This window comes from Trichosurus vulpecula, chromosome 2 (genome assembly GCF_011100635.1).
Source record: "Trichosurus vulpecula isolate mTriVul1 chromosome 2, mTriVul1.pri, whole genome shotgun sequence".
NCBI classification, from domain to species: Eukaryota; Metazoa; Chordata; class Mammalia; order Diprotodontia; family Phalangeridae; genus Trichosurus; species Trichosurus vulpecula.
This window is the reverse complement of record NC_050574.1, coordinates 106,464,522-106,489,198: the sequence shown is the minus strand read 5'-3', so window position 1 is coordinate 106,489,198 and position 24,677 is coordinate 106,464,522. Positions and strand designations below refer to the sequence as shown.

The 24,677-nt window shown below is 41.3% G+C and overlaps 1 protein-coding gene across 1 annotated transcript; it reads right to left on the bottom strand.

The window, feature by feature from the left end:
- Nucleotides 1-513: 513 nt before the first annotated feature.
- Nucleotides 514-12,198, bottom strand: FZD4 (frizzled class receptor 4). The gene is made up of 2 exons (XM_036747190.1): nt 11,485-12,198; nt 514-8,218 (listed from the first exon to the last, which is right to left on the bottom strand). The coding sequence occupies exons 1-2, from the start codon at nt 11,779-11,781 to the stop codon at nt 6,890-6,892; spliced, it is 1,626 nt and encodes a 541-aa protein (XP_036603085.1). The 5' UTR covers nt 11,782-12,198; the 3' UTR covers nt 514-6,889.
- Between the last annotated feature and the right edge of the window lie 12,479 nt (nt 12,199-24,677).

Sequence of the window (24,677 nt, the reverse complement as noted above, 5' to 3'; positions counted from 1 at the left end):
AAATGTATAATCTTTATCAAATCGCTTGCCTCCTCAATGCTAGGGGAGGGGAGGAAAGCTGCGAAAGAATGTGGAACTCAAAATTGTAAAAAATTATTGAAGGCTAAAAATTGTTTTCACATATAATCAGGAAAAAATACTCAAATTCAAAAATAAAAATAACAAAGTGAAGTAAGCAGAGCCAGAAACCACACACAATGACTACAATAACAAAGAGAAACTGAATACTGTGACATAATGACCCAGCTTGATCCCAAAGAGGAGGTCTGAGAATTCATCTTCCTCCTCCCTTCTTAGCAAAGGCGGGAGACTATAGGTGTGAAACACTACATATGTCAGACTTGATCATGTTTCATTAAGTTTTGCTGAAATTTCTTTTCTTCTTTGTAATAAGAGAGCCTCTGGAACAGGGATGGGGAGGTGGGGTAAATAAATATTGGGAAATGTGGGTGACAAACAAGACAGCAATAAAGATGTTAAAAGAAAAAAGATATTCCTTATTCACACAAGGGCTAATAAACAAAACTTTATTTTCCTTTGATACAAAAATTAAATAGCAAAGTTTCTTTTGTACAGTGATAAATTAGAAATTTACAGTACATACATTAATGCAGATATGCTTTTGTACATCCTAAAAAACATCAGTGTCCATTGTCTATGAAGTTCAGAAATTCATTCGGGATATGTTTAATAGACTATCATCCTGGTACCTCTATGTCCAACATCTCAGAACCTTCACAGGTTGGTCTCCAGATGGCTGACAGTATGGGTGGGAAGAGGGGATACAAGAGCTGGCTACCTGGCTACTGGCTGCAATGCCATTTACAATAGGGCTAGTCACATTTCAGTTGTCCCCTCTTCTAAATGCAGTCAATATTCACACCTTCCTTCAAAGGAGCTCAAAGGCCTTCAGTGTTGACACTCCTGAAACCTCACTCACAATATCCCTTCGAGGTAGGTGGGAGCCAGGCAATACCCAAAGGTAGCGACTCTGGCACTGAGTGGTTTGAGTAACTGACCTACACTTAGGTGCACTAACTGAGTCAATCATTCTTTCACTCAACAAATATGAAATGAGAAAGCACCTTCCATTTACAGGACTCCAGTGACAGGTGCTGAGGAAGACATGACCTCAGCCTTCATAGACTTTACAATCAAACAGTAGAAGGTCAACAACAGAGCTGGGATAAAAACATTTCTGAAACAAAGACCACCTGAAATCAAAAATGGACATCAGCCCTTCATTGGCCAGAAGCTCTCTTAATCAAAGTAGAGAGGGGACAGACGAACCCAGCAATGAAGAAACCAAAAGCACCAGTCTACCTAAATGCCACATTGAATGATGTTGATGATTTCAAACACTGTGGAAGACCAAGGAGAAATTCAAGCATAATGAAAATGAATGAATTTGAGCCAAGTCTCTCTACTCGGGGCCTACCTTGAATCAATACTGCAAACTCTGCCAATTTAAAGAGGAAAAAGAAAAAAAAGAGAAGCTTAAATGCGGCCCAAGTCACTGCCATCAGGGCCAGTTAGCCTTAGCAAAAGAAAGCATTACAGCAGGACCTTTGTTATAACACCACTCTCAAGGGCCTACTTCATGCTGTGTAAATTATGTTACCCAAGTGGCTGGCAGGAAGTAGAACTAACCAGATTGGCTGAGAAAATATTCTAGTGAAATCAAATAAATGCCACTGCTTTAAAAAATGGGCAGTATATTTACTCCCTGGTCAAGCAAAGGGTTCTCTTGGAAGCTGTAAAGAATCCCTATCTTGGGTCTAAGGAGTGGATAGCATAGGCCCTTTTCCAGGCAAGATACAAATCCAAGTTAGGGCCTGGACCCAAACACAGGAAAGAAAAGAATAAGGAGTTTGCCAAGGAATAATAAAGCATGCATATTTAAATCAAAAGCCCTCTCTAACATGCCTGTTGTAGCACAGAATAATAATAATAACTGAGATTTATATATGGCTTTAAAGTTTGTAAAGCACTTTACATGCATTGTATATCATTTGAACCTCACCAGAAGGTACTAGAGGTATTACTATTTCCATTTTGCAGATGAGAACACTGAGGTTCCAACAGGTGAAGTGACTTGATTGAAGTCAAACAATTAGTTCCCAAGCCAGAATGTGATCTCAGGTTTTCCTGACTCTAACTCCAGCGCTCTCTCTAGAGTCCCATATAGCATGCATGCAGTGTACAGAGGTTTGTGTTAGACTCTTCTTGGTTTATCCCTCAATCTTCCAGCTCTGGACTTCACAGCTCCCCTACCCTATTGAAGTATTGCAGCTGTCATTTTTATAAGCAGGCAAAGGTTGCACCATAGTGGTGAAATCTTTTTATCCTTTGGCAGTGGCTGCTCTAGAACCTAGAATTATAGGTTCACAGATGTAAAGATGGAAAAGTTCTCAGTGGTCATCTCAAAATCAAATAAAAACTAAAACCTACATCAGGATCCCTGCGGGTCTGAATACCAACTTAGAAAAACATATTAAAATGGGCTGCACGTTTGACATTTCTGATCTAGTCCATCTCCCCCATTTCACAGATGTGGGAACTGAGGCCTAGAGAAGGGGAAAAGAAGCAGGACTAGAGGACTTAATGTGGTTCTATTGATAGTAATGCAGTCTCAGGATCTGATGCCAAGAATACTGAATAGGGTGCTAGACTTGGAGTCTGGAAGACTTAGATTAAAATCCTGCCTTAGACACTTTCACCTGATTTTAGGCAAGTAACAACCTCTATGTGCTTCAGTTCCCCTATCTATAAAATGAAACAGTTGGATTCAATGGCTTTTAAGGTTCCCTTCCAAGTCAAAATCTAGATCTCCAGTATATGGGAGAATCAATGGGAAGACGTCAGGAAAAAAAAGGCAACTCATAGAAACGAAGCTTCCCACCCCCCTTTGTCCAGTTCCAGGAAACCTGAGCAAGCTGCTAACCCAGCAGCAGTCCAAGAGGACAGAAAATGGGTCAGCATTAGAGGGAAAGGATGTGAATCAAGTTCAGTCAGACTACCTTGCTCACCCAAACAGACTCCAATAGTAACTCATTCTATTCTGCCATGAAATTCATCCTGGCCTAAGGAGGGGGAGGGTGGAGGAAGAGAGGGAAGAAGCTCAGTGGAGATTCAAGAATAGCCTGGTTTAATGGTTTAGTAGATTCCCATCCGAAAGTGGATGGAGAGGCTTTGGTTTTTATAGCTAAATTCTCCAGCTGCCAAAGAGTCTTCCCAGAAGTGACAGATGACAACTTCTCCCGAGTTCCAAAGGAAGAAAAGCAGTTTTGGCTTTTTGCCAGGCAAGATACTGCCCCAACATTAACCAAGATAAGTCATAGTGAATCCCAAAACAGAGGAAAAGAAATGGAATTGCCTGCCAGTAGAATTACCTTCCCCCTCAGACCTTATTCACAAAGCACTTTGTTTGCGATTGTATGATGCATTTACCATGCAATAGTGTATATTAAAGCCATCTGGATTTGTCTTCTCCCCCCAGCAGAGGCCAGGGGCCATGCCTTATCCAAACTTTCTATCTCCCCTGTAGATGCTTAATTTAATTGAAAAGGAGGGTAAAGGATACCTGGCCTTCCTGAAACCAGCAGAGATGGATCCCAGCTTTGCAAAGGAAGGCTATTTGTATAACAATCCACAAAATTTCCCTGCAGAGTTGCTGCTGCTTCCTCCTCCCCTTCCATGCCCATGCTCCTATATTAAGGAGTGATCTTAAAAAAAAAAAAAAGAAATCACTCAGGGAAGTGAGAGTGAGTGTCAAGAATGGAAGGCCCCACTTGCTTTACTGGACTAAAAGTCTATGGAACACATGGATGGGCTTTCAGAGAAGCTCCACTCCAGTTTGCAAAATGGACAAAGCAGTTCAATAGACCCAAACAAGGCTAATATTAAGCCATCCTGTGGGAAAAATCCCTGGCAATAGAATAAAAATGAATGTGTACACCTTTATGTCAACAGAGTTCCATACATGGTAGGCTTTCTTTGGGTTCAAATGCCGAATGGAATAGAGGTGCTTCAAAGCAGATGTAGACTGGCTGAGGCTCTGGCTACAACAAAAAGCCAACTTACAGACTAAAAACGCAGATGCAAACATCATTCTACTAAAGCCCTCTGCCTGTAGTGAGAGTTCTTAATCTAGAGTCTGTGTACTTAAGAAAAATATATTTTAATAACTATATTGCAAAGTAATTTGTTGCAATATACTAACACATTGCAATATAAGTTGTTTCCTTGGTAATCTTGTGTCTTTTCCATTTTGCATTTAAAATCATTTTTCTAAGAAGGGGTCCATAGGCTTCCCTAAACTTCTGCCAAAGGGATGGGTTCATGCCACAAAACAGGTTAAGAACACCCGGATCTCAGTCTTAAATACATCATTCATTTGAAAGACAGCAGGAAAGAAACTTGGCACGGTGATCTACACAGTCAGAGTTCCAAGTCAGCAAGCAGAGGTGACCGCTACTGATTGTGGGCCTTTTTACCTTAGAAGGCAAGAGACTTGATGAGCAGCATGTCAGCACCTAGCAAATGACCAACACTCCATCATGTGAAAGCTGGTCTCCTGACTTTCTCATTCAAGTATTCTCTCTTACTGGATTAGACTGCCCAAGTCACAAGACCACTGAAATGTTAGGATTAAGAGTTATAAAATCCAGAATGTTAACAGCCAGGCATCCATACTAAGCCTTAGTTAAGTCCTTGTCCCTCCTGAGTCGTTCTTCCTCCTTTCCCGAGGCCAGATTTGAGGCTCAACTCCCTAGGCACTGGAGTAGAAGGTGAGTAAGGGCAGATTCTGCCCCTGTGCCAGCATTTGGTGGCCCTGGGCATTTATGAGAACTGCTTGTGTGCAGAACAGGGAGTTCAAGGTTATCATTCTACATGCAAAACAGTCTCTGATTTAAGTTAAGCTGATTCACGCCAGCCTTTCCAGGGATCCTGACTGATCATACCACAATCACCATGTTCAATACTTGACAGAAGTAAGCAATAAAACGAGTATCTTTTCACCAAAATCTGGTCACTTATTTGGAATTCTGAGACTCTGGATACTTTTCTATACAAAGCAGAGGAGCCAAGGCTTTCCTACTTAAAGAACAGTTTGTTTAAAAAAAAAAAAGATGAATGAACCTATGAAATGCCATTGCTAAGTAGGGGCTGAATCTAAGGCTGGTTATGAATTGGCTGGAAAGGAACAAAAGTATGCCCAGTAATGGCAAACATTGCATTTGCAGCAGACTAGAAACCTAAAGAAGGTCTTAGGCAGGTTAAGGCTTAGGACAGCTACATTTTCAAAAGAACTGCTATTTTCCAGAAGCTGCTAAAGCGTTCTCCTTCAATATGAAGCAAGTTTTCAAACAGCCCAAAGCATGGGGCTCGTCAACAATGGGGCAATTAAGACCTGTGAGTTCTCAGCACTCGGCAGGTTTATATGGTTTACACTATGTCCCCTGCTAACCAAACAAGGTCCTTGTTGGAAGTCAGGAGATTCATTAAGCACCATATAAATACTGCAGGCCATGCTGCCTCTGAGGGAGCCAGCAAGAGCCATCGCCAATTACTAGGAAACAATTGTGCACCAAGGAGTTGGATTTGCTTGCCTTAGATCCCTTTACAGAAGGGAAAACATCTCCACTGTTGAATGGAGGAGACCAGACTCTCTGATAACATTCTTACGTTTTTTTAAAAATGTGCTATCATTCTGAGAATGCAAGCTGACCGTAGCTTTAAGTCAGGCAGGGGACTATGTCATGGTCGGAGAATGTGCTTTTAATTGTAATTGACACACACAAATTACACAGTTAATCTGTGTGAGCACAAAGTTGCCAAGAAACTTAACATTTTAGTCCTTCCAGACTGGCGTCTGCAGAGATGCAATCACACAAAGTGAAATATATTAAGTCTTAATTGCTCAATGCAATGGGTCTCTGGGGTGTGTAAGGTAAGTAGACTTGGTAAATCTCGTTTTTCTCTGAATTAAGTGATTGTCAGAAAGTGAATCACCCTTAATTCCCTATTCCCCCACCCCCCGATCATGCTGTAATTTTTTTAGAATTAGCATAAAGATATGCATTTAAGTCATTAATGTGAGGTGGAGAGGGACTGGGAAGATTAACATCCTGGAACATAAGGAGATACTGAAATAGAGTTTTTTGTTTTTTGTTTTGTTTAGTTTTTTTAACCTACAAGAAAAATCCACTGGACCCTCTATGTGCTTTTACTCTTTGCCCAAACAATCCTATTTCTTGACAAAGACAACGAAATATTTTTACATCACCATTGGGCGTGTGATTGGCACAGCTCTGAGGAGCAAACTGGGCACCATGGAAAATGTTTAAGTTATGCTGTAAACACCTTTGAGAAAACCAAACTAGAAAACCCTTGTAACACTTCTCTGAACTCAACATTTCCAGTGTTTATTGGTTGGGTTACTATTTGAAAGACCTAGTTAGTATTCCAAATCTTAAAGGGTTTAAAAAGTTAATCTTTCTCCCTGCAAGTCACAAAACATAGTTCTGATGACTGCAGACCATGCAGGGGGCAGCAACTTTGCCACTAACACTGCAGGGGCTGTACACAATGTCAGGACTTCAACCTGCTAAAGTGATCAGCGGTTTGATTTTTCACAGCTTTGAAAGCCTCCATTGGCCTTTCTGTTTGGGAGAACGCCACTGCTGGCAGCAGAAATGCTGTTCTGGTTATGTTTTGGGGGCTGTTTGTTGTTGTTGGGGTTTTTTTTAACGTGTTGCATACTCGTACATACAAGCCTTGTTCAAATGGAGTTACTGTATAAAATGGGGGCGTGGGGGTGTGCGACAGACACATTTCTACCAAAATGCAAGCATTTCCCCCTTGGGGGCTTGCAAGTTGGCTGTGTTTATACTACAGTTTCATTTCCTTTCCCAGGCTTTACCCAACCATCTCCCCTCTTCTCTCGTTTTACCTTCCCTGAGTTCACCAGTCTGTTGGAGCATTTCTGCCACGTGTGGAGTGTCTTAGCAGACCAGATCCACATGCCAGAAGTGATCCCCACCAACAAAGACATAAAGATTTTCAGCATCTCAACTGCCATGTTAGAATCATCTGCTGAATAGAGGAAGAGCGTCCAGTTGGAGATCTCATAGAAATAGCAAGCAATCACACATGTGGCAGGCACTGTATATAATACTGAGAAGACCCCAATTTTGACCATCAACCTTTCTAGCTTGTCAGTTTTTGTCCCATCTTTTTGGAGATTGGATCGGATTTTGAATAAGGCCACCAGGCCAGCAGCGATGAATAATGTTCCAATCACCAAGTAAGTGAAAAGTGGTGCAACTACAAAACCTGTGAGCGCATCCAAGTTCTGGTTCCCAACATAGCACAAGCCTGTAAGTTCATCCGCGTCTACCAGTCTCATGATCAAAATGACAATGGTTTTCACTGCTGGGATCGCCCAGGCTGCAATGTGGAAATAAGAGCTATGCATTTCAATGGCCTCATGACCCCATTTAAGACCTGCTGCCAAGAACCAAGTGAGTGTCAGAATAACCCACCAGATGGAGCTGGCCATCCCAAAGAAGTACATCAGTAAGAAAATTATAGCACATCCTGTGTTCTTAAGACCTTCTTGGATGAGAACTGGTTCTGCTGCCTCTTCAAAATCGCAGGATATCCTTTCCCTGCCCACGGTCAGTCTCACAATATAAGCAATGCTATAAATATTGTAGCACATACTGAGAAAGATGATGGGACGCTCAGGGTACGAAAATCTGGATGAATCAATCAGGAAGGTCAGCACTGTGAAGGCAGTTGATATGAAGCACAGGCTGGCCCACATAGCCATCCAGATGTCAGTGAACTCCTTGGCTGACCTGCTGTATAAGCCAGCATCGTAGCCACACTTCAGGACACAGTTCAGGCTTCTTTTCACCCAAATGTACTGATCCGAATGTGTGCCCATGGTATGACATTCTTCCCCAGGCTGAATGGGTGTCTTATGGGGTAAGGGAACTTCTTCATCACCTGGACCTTCCATGCACATATGGTTATGGTCATTCTGTGGGGGGAATTTGCTGCAGTTGAGGCTGTCTGGCCAGGCGAACCCAAACTCCTTCAGAACAGGTTCACACCTCCTCTTGACTGAGAGGCACATACCTCCACATGGGCCAATTGGGATGTTTATCTTCTCTGTGCACATTGGCACATACACAGAACAAAGGAAGAACTAGATAAAAATGAAATAGAAGAAAACAATTATATTTGGCTTGACCTATACACCAGTGAGCAGAATTCAGGCAATGTACGTGTTTGTTTTTAGAATGGCCCATATTTGCATTTTATTTTTATCTCCTAAGGTAGAATAATACAGCTGGAAGGAACCTTAGAAATGGCCTGGTTCAACACATTCATTATACAGATGAGGAAGTTGAGTCCCAGAGAGGTAGGTGACTTGCCCTGGCATAGGAGAACTTGATTCCAAATTCAGTGTCCTCCCCATACTATGCCACTCCCCCCAAATAGCACAAAAAATATGCATTCTCCCAAAGTAATGTGTCATCCCTAATATAGCTTATGTACTTCTTTGCAGTAGAGAAAGGCACCACGGATTATTGAGCAGACTCTGGACTTGGAATCAGCAGACCTAGAGTCTGATCCCTGGGTCCTGGCTTAGCTACTCACTAACTTGTACAAACATGAGCAAATCATTTACCTTCGGTGAGCCCCAATTTCCTCCTCTGAGAAACAGGGATAATATTTGCACTATACAGCTCAGAAGGTTGAGGCAAAGAGTAAATTAGATAATAGACACAGAAACCATCCACATAAACCCATACAAGTTGGGAGCTGAAACGGGCCTTAGAAATCAGTTTAGTCCAACTCTCTGTTTCTACAGATGAGGAAACTGAGGCCAGAGAGACGAATTGGCTAATCAATGGTGGGGCCAAGACTCAAATGCAGCCCTCCTGACTCCAAATAGAGTACTCCACCACTGTTTTATAAACATAAGATATCATTATTATTATTATTCTAGTAGAACAAAAAAAATTGGGGGGGGCATGATTACACAATCCATTTTAGAACAATATATAAGTAAAAACCAAGCCACTCTAACTCATCTTTGGCTCTCATTTGAAAGAGTCAATGATAATCAATTTTTCTGTAGTACTTTATGGTTTTCAAACCACTGTTCTCATGACTACTCTTCGAGGGAGGCCATGCAAGATTTATTAATCCCATTTTATAAATGAAGAAATTGGAGCTCAGAGAGGTTAGCAGACTTGTCCAAGGTTACACAGAGCTGGGCTTCAAGCCCAGTGAGCCCAATTCCAAACCCATCACTCCTGCCACATACCAGTCACTTAATGCTTGTTAGTGATTGATATATTCCTCTGTCTAAATTATGCTGGCCATTATTGGAAAGAGATATTTGACTTTCTACCACACCATTATTTCCCTCAAAGTAAAATGAAATGATCTCCTTTGTGCCTCACACTTCCCAATCCCCATATCCCTCTCTTCCTAAATCATTTGCAACGAAATAGACATTTTTTGATATAAGCCTCAAACTATTATGCAATTGAGACTTTTCTGGACCCACGTACAGGACTGAAACCTAGGACTGCTGTCACAGGAACTCCTTCATAAATGAGTATTTAAAAAACCCCATCCAAAAGCCCCTAAAAACACTATGTCACCAGTAGGAGAGTATAGTCCCTGTCCTCAACTCATCCAGCCCTGATATAGTCTCCATGGCTCCTTACAGATGTTGTCTGTGAAGGCTACAGTTACAAGTGACTGTTTTCCAACATGAACAGAGAGCCAGTCCTGTCCGTCAAACCACTTGGCTGCTTCCCCAGCATACATGTAATTAAAAATACATATCCCTGTGGAAGCGTTTTCCTCCAGCAAAATCACCACTGAGGTCAGGCTATGTGTTGTTTCCAAAATAAGTGCTGGAGGATCACTTCTTAAGCCCGCATAAATTGTCTTTTAAGCCAACTCCAAAGTTCTGAATTTCCCAAAAGCAGAAAGTCAGCTCTGTGGTAGACAACTCAACAGGGAAGAGGCCAGACTTAAATATCTCTTTAAATATAAATCTTGGCTTAAATTCATTTTTTAAATTACTTCTGTAAAAAACTATGCACCTTATTCACTGAGAGGTTCTCTTTGAGCAAAGTGATCAGGGTTTTTATCCAGGGGTCCATGGACTCATGGGGCTCAGGGCTAGATTTCAACTTGGATGGGAGAAAAATGTATATCGCTATGTCCTATCTCTATGTTTCTGTTTCTTTTGTAATCATACATACATAAAAACATTATTCTGAGAATGGTTCCATAGGCTTCACCAGACTGCCAAAGGCTCCATGGCCCACAAAAGGGTTAAGAACTTCTGCTCTTTGGAAGTGAACTCAATAAAGAGATAGTAGCTTCTTGCTACCTTATCTGTAGATGTTACACTCCAGAGGCTAGAGATTTCTGGAGCTTTCAATCTGGACACCTATTATTAGGATCACAGGATCTGGAGTTTGGAGGGAACTTTGCAGTCTACCCCACACATCTGACAAATGAGGAGACAAAGAAGGTAAGTAATTTGCCATTCCTATCTAGGGGAGTGATCTCCTAACTAGTAAGTGGCTGAGCTGGAATTCGAAACCAGACTCCCAACATGTTCTTCTTATATATTAAGTAAATTTGAGCACATGAACTGCTCTAGCTTATTCTGCTGCCCACTTCACCACTTCCATCTTTTCACAAGTGGCTTCCTTCTCTTTAAACTAAATCCTTCCTGAAGTTGAGGAAGGTCTAGGCATTGCCAGTCCCTTGCAATGTGGGAAACTATCTGAGTATAACAGGATTTGTATCTCGAAGCAACCTGGGGAACATCAACTCCTGTAGTTAGTTTTGAAGAAAAGAGAATTAAAATAAGCAGGGTAACAATTTATTTAACTAATTCAGATGACCTACAAGGAGTTTCTATTTTACATGTAAAATAGAAACGGGGGTGGGGGGAGATAGAGAGAGAGGAGTCCACTAACCCTTATGTTCAAACTGAAGCTGCAACTGGCTAGGGCACTCTCTTGCACCAATCCACCAAACGGTGACCCCCTAATCTCTGGCGGAGATAACAGTCTCCAGTCTTTCCCTCACTCTGCTTCTCCGGGATTAGGGGCTTGGCCAGACCGGGTGAGAAGGGGAGAAAAACGTTAGGGCGGGGTGCAAGAGTGGGTTCTTTAACTGGCCAGATGACTTACACAATATTTGGCTTTCAGTCTCTGAGAAGGGGGAGTAAAGGGGGAGTAACTTTTCATCCAGACTTTTACCCTTTCCTTCAAGCTGCAGAGGTAGGGGCTCGATCTGGCGAGACGTCCGAAGTGGGAACGTTTGAGATCTAGCCTCTGTTCTGTGCCAACGAGGGTTGGAGGGGAGATGCGGGGGGGAGGTTAGGGCACGAGCTGGGACGGGGAGGGAATCGGGAGGATCAGCGCCCACCTGTAGCTGGCTGGAGCAGCCGTACTGGATGAGCGGGGTAAAGGTAGTGAGCTGCAGCTCGGCGTCGGTCTGCAGCTCGTGCCCCACCAAGTTGGGCATCTTGGTCACGTTGTACCCCAGGTTCTGGCACATCGAGATCCGAATGGGGTCGCAGCGCCTCTCCTCTTCGTCCCCAAAAGCCCGCGCCTGCCCCAGCAGCAGGAACAGCAGCAGCAGCAGTGCCGGCGGCGGCGGGAGGCTGAAGCAGACACCGCCGGACGCCCTCGGGACCCTCAGTCCCAGGACCCGCCGAGCCATGGCCAGGGCCAGGGGGAGGGGGAGGCGGCGGCGGCGGCTCCGGCGGCGGCTTCTGCCGCTGGCCCAGACACCCCCAGTTTGCAAGAAGAGCCGGCAGGCGAGGGAGGGGAGGGGGCCCCCACTCCGGGGTGACTGGAGCAAGAGAGCCGAAGCAAGAAGTAGGAGAGGGAGAGAGAGAGCAGCAGGAGCAGCAGGACAGTGGCTACCTCCAGGGGCAGCTGCAAGCGGCTGTGCAGGGTATCAAATGCCCCGGCCCCCGGCGGAGGGGGGGACTCCCGGGGTCATGGCTGCAAGCCGCAGCCACCCCGGCTCCGGGCTTTTAGGTTCTCGTGCTCCGCTCTGCGTCTAACTTCGCTGGGCTGCTCGGAGCAGCGCTGCGCCGCCCCTGCCCTGGACCAAGCTCCACACGGCTCTCCCAGCCCAGAGCCCTCGGCCAGGCGCTGTTTTCGCGAGGCGGTGGCTGGCACTTGACCGACTGCAGGCAGCTCCAATGGCAGGAGCCGCAGACCTGAGAAAGGAGGGGTCTGCGGGGAGGAGGGGGCGCTAGACAGAGAAGGGGGCGGAGCAACTGGGCTGTTAGTAGAAGGGTCAGTCCCCGCCACCCCCTCCCTCCCACCCTCTCCCTAGCGCTCCGCCTCCCTGCACTTTCCTCCCACCCGGAGCGCGGGGCTCTACAGGGACCAGGCGGGGATGGAGCGGAGTCGCTCCGTCCCCACCGGCCCCTCCCCCTCCAGTTCCAGATACCCACTCCTCTCCCAGGTGGGAAGTGCTTGGCTCTCTGTTCCCCACCTCCTTCTTCACTTCTTCTTCCAGCTGTCAACTTTAGCCCACTGACTCTTTCCACTCCCTCATCACTCCCCCCTCGCCTCCTCCCCCCCAAAAAACCTCCTTGGCTGCCTGGATAATCTTGAGCCCCTTCTCAGTCCCTGCTAAATTGCCTCCCCAGAGCTTTCGCAGCTTGGAATCCTCTCCCCACAACTGACGGCCTAAGCCCGAAATGGGCGGGGCGGGGGGGGTGAAAGGCGTGGGGTGGGGGGGTCAGAGACTTGGGGGGATGGGGAGAAAGGGAAAAGAAGCAAGACTGGGGAAGCAGGACCCGCCGAAGATCTTGCTCTCTGGTTTCCTAAATATATGAAATGAAATTCCACATGGGGACCCAAAAGGAAATGAGACCGGGACGCTCTGTGCTTCTCTGCCCGCCGCCCTTCCTGTCTAGGGGACGTGATTTCTAAATAAGGCTGGGGGAGGGAGAGGGGATGCTTGACCTGTGCAAAGAGGGCGATGTTTCCATCTAGGAGGAAGGGGAAAAAATATTCAATCCCAGCTTCCAGTTCTCCATCTCCTAGTCTCTGAGCCCCAAACGTAATAGATGGCTGGCTCCTCTTTCATTGTTCCCTTCAAGTTAATAATAATGATAATAATAACAATAACTCACCTTTATATGGGGTTTTAGGCTTTACAAAGTGCTTCGTTTATTACACTCTGAAGCAGCGAAGTGTAATGGAAAGCGCGTTGTATCTGCTGTCAGGAGACCTGGCTTGGAATGCTGCTGAAGGCTTTGACAACAGCAACATGATGATGGGCACAAAGTTTAAACCTCTACGAGCTTCAGTTTAGTATGGGGAGTAATCATACTTGTACTTGGTACCTCACAGGGTTATTGGGGGGGGGGGGGAGGGAACGGGCTTTATAAAACCTAAAGAGTTATGTAAATATGTATGTTGTGCCTCACTTCTAAAAGTCAAGTCAAATAGTCAGGGCCTACAAGGGCTAGAAACAGTGCTAAGCGCTGAGACTATAAAGAAAAGCAAAAACAGCTCCCTGACCTCATAACCCTACAGATAAACAATGCAGTCTATCATTGAACCCACACTTGAAGCGTCTTCAGCATGGTAGGATCTGTCAGGGCTTGTATTTTGCTGGTAAAGCCCTCCTCATCACAGGGTCTCCTGCACACCACCATGAGGCATCAGAAGAGGACAGTAGTGAAGAAGACATCCACGTGAAAAACTTACACATTCTAACGAAGGTTCACATTCTAATGAGGGAGACCAAATTTGAATAATTAATTATCTTTTAACTACTAAACTCTTCCCATAGCCGCCCTTTGTAGAAGGTTCAAAATCCCAGCCATCTCTTCATTTGCCTCTTGCTCAGCTGGGTTTCATCTCCAACATCCCTCTGCAGAGTCCCCCATCCCCACCCTCAACCCTTTGGCTTCTTTTGGCTAATTGTCTTGCTTCTCTAGGTTGTAGAGCACCTAGGTGGTCAAGTGGATAGAACCACCAGCCTGGAGTCAGAAAGACTCATCTTCATTAGTTCAAATCTTGTTTACTTATTTACTTACTAGACACTTACTAGCTGTGTGACCCTGGACAATTCACTTAACCCTGTTTGCCTCAGTTTTCTCATCTGTAAAATAAAATATAGAAGGAAATGTCAAACCACTCCAGTATCTTTGCCAAGAAAAGGGTCTCGAAGATTCAGACACTGAACTAATCAACAAACATTAGATTGTAAACTCCTTCAAAACAGGGACTGTTTTTATTTTTCTAATTTCTAATCCCAGCCCTTAGCACAGTGGTTGGCCCCAGTAAGCACCTAATAAATGTTTATCGTATTGGTATCATTTAGCCAACCCCACCTCATTTTACAGAGGAGAAATCTGAGGCCCACAGTACTAAAATACTGCCCAAGGTCACCTAGATGATTAGGACTAGAACAAAGGAATCTAAAGCATAAATGTTAACTTGAGCTACATGGTGCCATGTTGAGGTGTGTACATTTAGAAACATCTCCTTCCCAAATGTGGGACCATTTGTGCCCTTGCTATGATAGAATCTTCTGGAGCTCCTATTGGTTTGATCAGCCGCAGTGGGACACACTATACATTGGCCCGAACGTTGTGTTGTCATTTTGGTCCCCTTACAATGGACAACACTGTGGGGTCATAGACTTGAAGCTAGGAGGGATCTCAGAGGTCAACTAGGTCAAACTCCTCATTTTACAGATGAGGAATCTCTTATAATAAACACTTATTGTCTGTGATGCTTTGACATATTTGTATTGCTGGTAAGTTTTTCACATGGATGTCTTCTTCACTACAATCCTCTTCTGATGCCTCATGGTGGTGTGGAGGTAACCTGTGATGACAAGGGCTTTGCCAGCAAAATACGACCCCTGACAGGTCTTACCAAGCTGAAGAAGCTTAAAGTGTGGGTCCAGTGACAGACTGCATTGTTTATCTGTAGTCCCAGGAGGAGTTCCAATAAGTAGAAGAAGAATGGATGAGCTAATGAAAGAGTCAAAGTAACTCACGAATATCATCAAAGTCAAGGAGGAGTTGCAATCTGCATCAGTAGAGGGAGTACCCACAGTAAGGAAATCATAGTTCCTGGAAATATGAAAGAATATCTTCTCTGAGTGACAAAGTTGTAAACTCCTTAAAGGCAAAAATCAAAGTTTATCCTTTTTTGTTTTTCCCAGTGCTAGGCACATGAATATTTGGATATTTTTAAACACTAAAAAAAAATTATTTGTGAAGAAAAATCTGTTTGTTCTTTTATGCTCCACATGTGATATTGGGCAAGTCACTTCTCTGTACACCTCTGGGTTTCAGTTTGCCCATCTACAAAATGTGAGGGTTACTCTATAATATCTCTAAGGTCCTTTGCAACTCTAATAGTATATGATCCTGTATTTATCTTACAGTATTTGAAAGGTTCTTGTCTGGAAGGTAGATGGGTCTTCTGCTTAGTGCCAGAATGCAAAACTAGGAGAAATGAATGGACATTGAAAAAAGGGAAATTTAAGCTTGATGTTAGAAAAACAATTTTAATAATTAGAGCTATCCAAAAATAGAACGGGCAGCTTTGGGAGGTGATGGGCACCCCTCATGGGGGTCTTTGAGCAAAGATTGGATGAATATTTTTGGCTATGTTACAGAGGATTTTTTTCCAGATATGGGTCAGACTAGATGGCCTCCAAGTTACCCTTCAGCTCTGAAATTCTGTGACCTTGTGATCTGTGATCTTGTGTCTGATCCTTATTCAAACAGTCAGGAAGTTTCTGGACAGAAGGAGGTGGTTGTATGCCCAAGCAAGATTTGAAAATTGCATCCCTTGTTCACTGGAAGGAAGGTTTGGACAGTGACATATGTTACTTACTACACAATGCATATACCTGAGGGTGATGAACATAGGACTGTCTTGGCATGCGTTTTTTTTAATATGGACTTGTGATTTCATAAGTGGAAGGAATTTACTGTGTGAGAGCTTCCTAAATTGTTGAAGGTTAGCAATTCACCTATGATGACACAGCTAGTAGGTGTCAGAAGCAAGATTTGAACCTGAGTCTTTCTGACTTGAAGGCTATACACTATCTACTGGGCTACATGGCATGCATATTTATACAGCCATATTTTATAGGTGTCCTTTGGAGAAGCCAGAGCCAAGATGGAGGAATAAAGTAAAAAACTTACCTGAACTCTCGCAAATTCCCCTCCAAACAACTTTAAAATTAGGCCTCAGGGGCAGCTAGGTGGCGCAGTCAGTAGAGCACCGGCCCTGGAGTCAGGAGGACCTGAGTTCAAATCCGGCCTCAGACACTTGACACATGTACTAGCTGTGTGACCTTGGGCAAGTCACTTAACCCCAACTGCCCTGCCCCCCCCCAAAAAAAATTAGGCCTCAAATCAAATTTGGGAGTGGTAGAAACAACAAAAGGTTGGGATGAAACAATTTTCCAGCCAAAGACAACTTAAGAGGTTGACAGAAAAGGTTTATCTCCTAGGATGATGACCAAGCCTGAAGCAAAGTACAATGCAGGCTGAGTTCCAGCAAGCCAGCAGCAGGCCTTGGAAGTGACTGCATCAACAGTAGCAGCTCTAGGAGGTCTCAGGCCACAGACTGTAAGGGGGTTGGACAGTTAGTCAGAAGGAGATTGCAGAGGACCCTTTGCTGGTACAAGGGGCAGGGATGTGTTGCATTGCCCATACACAGTTTCAGATCTCAGTCCCAGGGCAAAGAGGAGCACTAGAGCTTATAACCAATTAGAAGTTGGGGTCCTGATCGCAGTTCCAGGGCAGAAAAAAGTGATCGTGGTCAATCACAGACCAGAACACAGGCCAGGAGAGTAGTAAACAAACCTTTCCTTAGAAGATACCACATTGGAAGAGCCAAAAACATACAAACCCCCAGAACTAGCCCTGAAAACATCAGCTGAAAAAAGCCTGAGGCTTGTCACAGTGCCTCCTCCACCCTGGGAGCAGAGACATAAAGCTCAAAGTCAAGAAATAAGCTGGAAAATGAGCAAACAAAAAAAAAGAACATGACTATAGAAAGCTTCTATGATGACAGAGAAGATCAAGACACAAAACTCAAAAGAAGATAAGGAAATCAAAATATCTACATGCAAAGCCTCAAAGGACAATGTGAATTAGACACAAGCCCCCCCCCCCCAAAAGAATTCCTGAAAGAACTCAAAGAGGATTTTAAAAATCAAATAAAAAAAGAGAAGGAAAAAGTGCGGGAAAATGAGAGTGATGCAAGAAAATTATTATTTAAGAGTCAACAGCTTGGTAAAAGAGGCTCAGAAGTATACTGAAGAAAATAACAGCTATAAAAATTAGATTTGGCCAAATGGTAGAGACACAAAAATCCACTGATGAAAAGAGCTCCTTAAAAAACAGAATGACCAAATGAGAAAAAGAGATACAAAGGCTCACTAAAGAAAATAATTCCTTAAAAATTAGAATTAGGCAAGTGGAAGCTAATGACTCCATGAGATGTCAAGAAAAAGTAAAACAAAGTCAAAAGAATGAAAAAATAGAAGAAAATGGGAAACATCTCACTGGAAAAATAACCGACATGGAAAATAGATCAAGGAGAGATAATTTAAGAATTATTGGACTACCTGAAAGCCATGAACAAAAAAAAATTGCTAACAAAAAAAACTGCCCTGATATCCTAGAACGAAAAGGTAAAATAGAAATTGAAAGAATCCATTGATATCCTCCTGAAAGAGATCCCAAAATGAAAATTCCCAGGAATATCATAGCCAAATTACATAGCTCCCAGGTCAAGTAGAAAATATTGCAAGCAGCCAGAAAGAAACAATTCAAATATCATGATGCCACAGTCAGGATCACACAAGGTTTGGCAGATTCCACGTTAAAGAATCAGAGGACTTAGAATATGATATTCCAAAAGGCAAAAGAGCTAGGATTGCAGTCAAGAATAACCTACCCAGCAAAACTGAGTATAATCCTTCAGGAGGAAAATGGATATATAATGAAATAGAGGACTTCCAAGCATTCCTGATGAAAAGACCAGGATTGGATAGAAAATATGATTTTCAAATACAAGACTCAAAAGAAGCATAAAAAGGTAAACATGGAAGAGAAATCATAAGGGATTCAATAAGGTTAAACCATTTATGTTGCTACATGAGAAAATGATACTTGCAACTCCTAAGAACTTAATCATTATTAGGACAGTTAGAAGGAATCTACAAAGACAGAGGCATTAGTGTAAGTTGACTGGGATGGGTTGATTTAAAAAAATAAAATTGAGTGAGAAAGAGGGATGCACTGGGAAAAGAGGAAAGGGAGAGGTAGGGAAAATTATCTCACATTAAAGAGGCACGTAAGGAAGAGCTTTTACAGTGGTGGAGAAGATGGGAGGGGGTGCACTACTTGAACCTAACTTTTATTGGGGTTGGCTCAAAGAGGGAATAACTTACACAATCAGTTGAGTATAGAAACCTATCATCCTACAGGGAAGTAGGAGAGAACGGAAATAAGAAAATAATGTGGGGACTGATAGACGGGAAGGCAGATTAAGGAAGCCAGTGGTCAGAAGCAAAATAGACTTTTGAAAAGGGACAGGTTAAGAGAGAGAAAGGATAAATGGGGGTGGGGGATAGGATGGAGGGAAATACATAGTCATCATAACTTTGAATGTGAGTGGGAGGAGCGCACTCTCAAAACTGAAGCAAATGGATTAAAATCCAGAATCCAATAACTTGTTGTTTTTAAGAAACACACTTGAAATAGAGTAAAAATAAGGGCAGGAACAAAGTCTATTATGCTTCAGCTGAAGTTAAAAAAAAAAAACAGGGATAGCAGTCATGATCTCAGACAAAGCAAAAATAGATCTAATTAAAAGACATAAGCAGGGAAACTAGATTAAGGCAAAAGGTATCATAGACCAAATAATATCAATACCAAACACATATGCACCAAAAATATAGCATCCCAAATCTTAAAGGAAAAGTTAAATGAGTTTCAAGAGGAAATAGACAACAAAACTATATGCTTTCCCCTCTCACAACTAGACAAATCTATCCAAAACTTAAACAAGAAAGAAGCTAAGGAAAGGCACAGAATTTTAGAAAAGTTAGACATGATAGACCTCTGGAGAAAATTGAATGGCTATAAAAAGGAGTATACTGTTTTCTTAGTGGTAAATGGCACCTTCACAAAAACTGACCATTTATTAGGGCATAAAAACCTCACAACCAGATGTAGAAAAGGAAAAATATTAAATGTATCCTTTTCAGATCATAATGCAATAAAAATAACTTTCAATAAAGAGCCATGAAGAGAGATTTTTTAATTTTAATTTTTATTAATTGGAAACTAAATAATCTAATCCTAAAGAATGAGTGGGTCAAAAAAACAAATCATAGAAAAATTGATAATTTCATTAAAAAGAATGACAACAATGAGACAACATACCAAAATTTATGGGATGCAGCCTAAGCAATATTTAGCAGAAATTTTGTATCTCTAAATGCTTACATCAATAAAATAGAAAAAGAGCAGATTGATGAAACTAGGAAAAACTAGAAAAAATAAATTTAAAATCCCCAATTAAATACAAAATTGGAAATCCTGAAAATCAAAGAAGAGACTAATAAAATTCAAAGTAAGAAAACTATTCAACTAATTTTTTTAAAACCTAGGAGCTTGTTTTGTGGGGAAAAAATAATAAAATGGATAAACCATTAGTTAACTTGATTTAAAAAGAAAGAAATTACCAGTATCAAAAATGAAAAGACTAAATTCACAACCAATGAAGATGAAATTAAAGCAATTATTAGCAGCTATTTTGCGCCATTATATTCCAATAAATCTAAAAACCTAAATGAAATGGATGAATATTTACAAAGATATAAACTGCCCAGAGTAACAGAATAAGAAATAGAATACTTAAATAACTCTATCTTAGAAAAAGAAATTGAATAAACCATAAATTAGCTCCCTAAGAAAAAATCCCTGGGACCAGATGGATTCACAAGTAAATTCTACCAAACATTTAAAAAACAATTATAATGATATATGAAGTACTCAGAAAAATAGGCAAAGAAATAATCATACCAAATTCCTTTTACAACACAAATATGGTGTTGATACCTAAACCAGGAAGAGCAAAAACAGAAAAAGAAAACTATAGAAATTAGTCTAATGAATATTGATGCAAAATATTTAAATAAAATGCTTGCAAGGATATTACAGAAACATGTCTCAAAGATTATACACTATGACTAGGTGGGCTTTATACCAGTAATGCAGGGTTGGTTCAATATTAGGAAAAGTATTAGCATAATTGATCATATCAGAAACAAAAAGAACAAAAATCATAGGATTATCTCAATTAGTGCAGAAAAAACTTGACAAAATACAATACTCATTCCTATTAAAAACATTAGAAAACAGGAATAAATGTAGGTTTCCTTAAAATGATAAGTAGTATCTAGCTAAAACCAGCAGCAAAGTGTTATCTGTAATGGGGACTGGGTAGAAGCTTTCCCAATAAGATCAGGGATGAAGCAAGGATGCCCATTATCACCCAATATCAAAGAAATTGAAGGAATTAGAATAGGCAAGGAGGAAACAAAATTATCACTCTTTGCAGATGACATAATGATATACTTTGAGAATCCTAGGGAATAAATGAAAAAGCTAATTGAAATAATTAACAACGTTAGCCATGTTGCAGGATATAAAATAAACCCACAAAAATCAGCACTTCTACATATTACCAGCAAAGTCCAGCAGGAAAAGATAGAAAAAGAAACTCTATTTAAAATAACTACAGACAATATAAAATGTTAGAGAGGCTACCTGCCAAGACAAACCCAGGAGCTGTATGAACACAATTACAAAATACTTTTTACCCAAAATCAGATCTGAACAAATGGAGAAATAAGTGTCTATGGTAGGCCAATCCTACATAATAAAATGACAATTCTACATAAATTGACTTATTTATTCAGCACATAGCAATCAAACTACCAAGAATTTATTTTATAGAGCTAGAAAAAAAAATAAAATTCATCCAGAAGAACAAGAGTTGAAGAATATCAAGGGAATCAATGAAAAAAAATGTGAAGGAAGGTGGTTTTGCTGTACCAGAGCTTAAATTGTATTACAAAGTGGTAATCATCAAAACAACCTGGTACTGGATAAGAAGTAGAGTAGTATATCAGTGGAATAGATTAGGTACGTAAGACACAGCAATAAATGATCATAGTAATTGAGGGTTTGATAAACACAATGATCCAAGCTTTTGGGCCAAAACTCACTATTTGACAAAAATTGCTGGAAAAACTGGAAAGCAGTTTGGTAGAAAGTAGGTATAGACTAACATCTTATACTGTATCGAGAGAAGGTCAAAGAGGTATATGATTTAGACATAAAGCAAATTAGGGGAGCATGGAATATTTTACCTGTCAGATCCATGGATAAGGAAAGAATTTATGACCAAATAAGAGAGTGAGAAGATTACCAGGTGTAAAATGAATAACTGTAATTACACCAAATTAAAAACATTTTCCACAAATAAAACCAAGAAGAAAGCAGAAAACTTGAGGGAAATATTTTTACAGCAAGTTTCTCTAATAAAGGCCTAATTTCTCTAACACATAGAGAAATGAGTCAAATTTATAAGACTACAAGTCATTCTTCAATTGATATATGGCCAAAGGATATGAACAGGCAGTTTTTAGAAGAAGAAATAAAAACTATCTATAGTCATATAAAAAAAATTCTCTACATCACTATTGATTAGAGAAATACAAATTAAAACAACTCTGAAGTGTCACCTCTGTAATGTTAATGGGATATGAAGATCTTCCCCACCTATTAATAGGCCTCACATGGAGCCTATTAAGGGAAGCTTGCTTAGGGGAGGCTTGCTTTTAGGAAGGCTTTCACATCTTTTGGTACTAAGGCACTGAGTCATGAGGGTTGACTCTGGCTCTGAGAAGTGTATATATCCTCTGAGTTGGTATATTGCTTTGGGGGTTCACTGATGAGAAGGATCTTTTGATTCCCTTGTCAAGAATCTGAGTAGCTATATGTTCAGACCCCTTGACTGCTCAGATGTAAAGGCTCTCTCAATCCAGTGGTGTATGTAAAGTGTATAGCAATATTGCTTTGATTGTGGCAGTCAGAGCCCTGCCTGTTGGTCTTTATGCTAATTTTTCTTCTTGTATTTTCTCTGCTTGTATTCTCTCTGATGTTCAGGGTGCTGACCTTTCCCCTGAACTAGTGAATGTAATTAAAAGTAAGATTGTGGACCCCTTTAAAATTGCTTTCCTTTAAAAGCAGATCAAAGAACCTGTGCTAGCAGGCTATCCTGAATATGCTTGCTGTTACAACCTTATACCTATCAACTGGCTAATATGACAGAAAAAGAAAATGACCCATGTTGGAGGGGATGTGGAAAAACTAGGACACTAATGTACAACTGGTGGAGTTGTGAACTGATCCAATCACTCTGGAGAGCAATTTGGAATGATGCCAAAAGGGCTATAAAACTGCATATCCTTTGACCCAGCAATACCACTATTGGTCAGGGTCACATAGCTAGTATACGTCAGAGATCTGTATCCCAAAGAGATCAAAGAAAAAGGAAAAGGATCTATATGTATAAAAATATTTATGGCAGCTTTTTTTGATGGAAAACAATTGGAAATTGAGGGGATGCTCATGAACTGGCTGAATGAGTTATGGTATATACGGTTGTGATGGAATACTATTGTGCTATAAGAAATGACAAGCAAAAAATAATAATAAAAAATTTTAAAAAATTGAAAAATTAAAAATTTTTTTAAAAATAGAAGAAATGACAAGCAGGGCACTTTCAGAAAAACCTGGAAAGGCTTACATGAACTGATGCAAAGTAAATTGAGCAGAACCAAGAGAACAGTGTTCACAATAACAGCAATTTTGTAAGATGATAACTGTGAATATCTCAGCAATACGATGATCCAAGACAGTTCTGAAGGACTTATGATGAAAAATGCTATGCTCCTCCAGAGAAAGAACTGATGTAGTCTAAATACTGATAGAAGCATGCTTTTTTAAAACTTTATTTTTCTTGGGATTTTTTTGGTCTGTATTTTCTTTTAAAACATGGCTAGTATGGAGACATGTTTTACATGACTACACATGTATAGTTTGTAGCAAATTGCTTGCTTTCTCAGGGAAAGGGGGAAAGCATTTGAAACTGAAATTTTTTTAATGTTAAAAATTGTTTTTACATGTAATTGAGAAAAATGAAATAGCAAAAAATAAAAATGTCCCTCAATGAATCAACAGTGTTATTATGTTCCTAGGTATCTAGTTCTATATGTGTTTTTTACACCTTTGTCCTGACTCTGTTTAAGGTAGGAAGGGGTAGACTTTTCTGTTAGAGATCTGATTATTTTGCAGTTGGGAAGGAATGAAGAGACCCTTCATAAATTTTTGACTTGCATAATATAAATTAAGGAGACTGCATAGAAGCTGTGTTGCCAGGGCAATCTTCATTTTAGCTCCCCTTCCCACACCCAAAAGGGACTAATGTAATTCCCTTGCAACCGAGGAGGAAGGAAGGGAATGGGGAGGTGAAAGCTTACTCATCCTGTGCAGCTTCTTCTTGGAATGGGTTTGTCTTGGGCAGGAGAGAGGGAAGTAGCCAAAACCACTTCCCAAGGCATTGTTTGACAGGTTGCTCTGTTGCCCTTTGGTTAGACTGGTTGGAAGACAATCCAGTAGGCTGACCTGCAGGATGTCATTTAAAAAAAAATACCTAACTATACTTGTGATGTCATCAGCATAGGGAACTCCCAACAAGAAACTTGTACTAATGTAGATCCTCTATTACCTGGGTTTTGAGGTTAAGTGACTTGGTCAGGGTCACATAGCTAGTATATGTCAAAGGTCAGAGTTGAACCTTGATATTTTTGAGCCAAGGCTAGCACTCAATCTACTATACTAAGCTGCCTCCCAAGATAAGGGCAATAGATGTCAGAGAGCTACATTTAGCTTATACTAGTCAGCAAGCATTTATGAAGCACCTACTCTATGCCAGGCACTTTGCTAAGAACTGAAGGTACAAAGAAAGGCAAAACAAGTCCCCAATCTCAGGGAGATTGTTGTTGTTTGTCCTTCATTCTTGAAGAGGATCATGGCATTGGGAAGGAGATATCATGACTTGCAAGTGAATTGGATTTATGTGATGCAGGGCTGTGCAAAATCACTAGCCTCATTCTCTCCTTCAGAGCCATCTGGGTCCAGTGGCAAGATATAGATCAGGATGACTGGAGATGACCCTAGATGCAACAGAAAATGTAGGCCTTTTGAAGATAAGGTCTTTCCCAGGTCTCAGTTTGACTGAGGCAACACCCATTCAGTGATTAAGGCTAGGTAAAAATGGGACCAAAAAATGGCCTCTTTTACCTACTTAAAAAAAAACAAATCTGGAGGTGAAGACCCTCAGTTTTTCTGGCCAAAGTAGAAACAATTGCTATTTACACTCTATCTGAGCTATCAGAATCCAAACAAGGACCAAGTAGGCTTGGGCTGGGATCTATTGTTGGCCAATCAGAGTGATTTGGGTTTAAGG

Bases quoted from the DNA above. Each gene is read 5' to 3' on its own strand.
- FZD4 (XM_036747190.1), bottom strand. From the start codon at position 11,781: ATGGCTCGGCGGGTCCTGGGACTGAGGGTCCCGAGGGCGTCCGGCGGT. The intron at 8,219-11,484 runs GTGGGCGCTGAT...ATTTTTATCTAG, and splicing joins GCTGCTCCAGCCAGCTACAG to TTCTTCCTTTGTTCTGTGTA.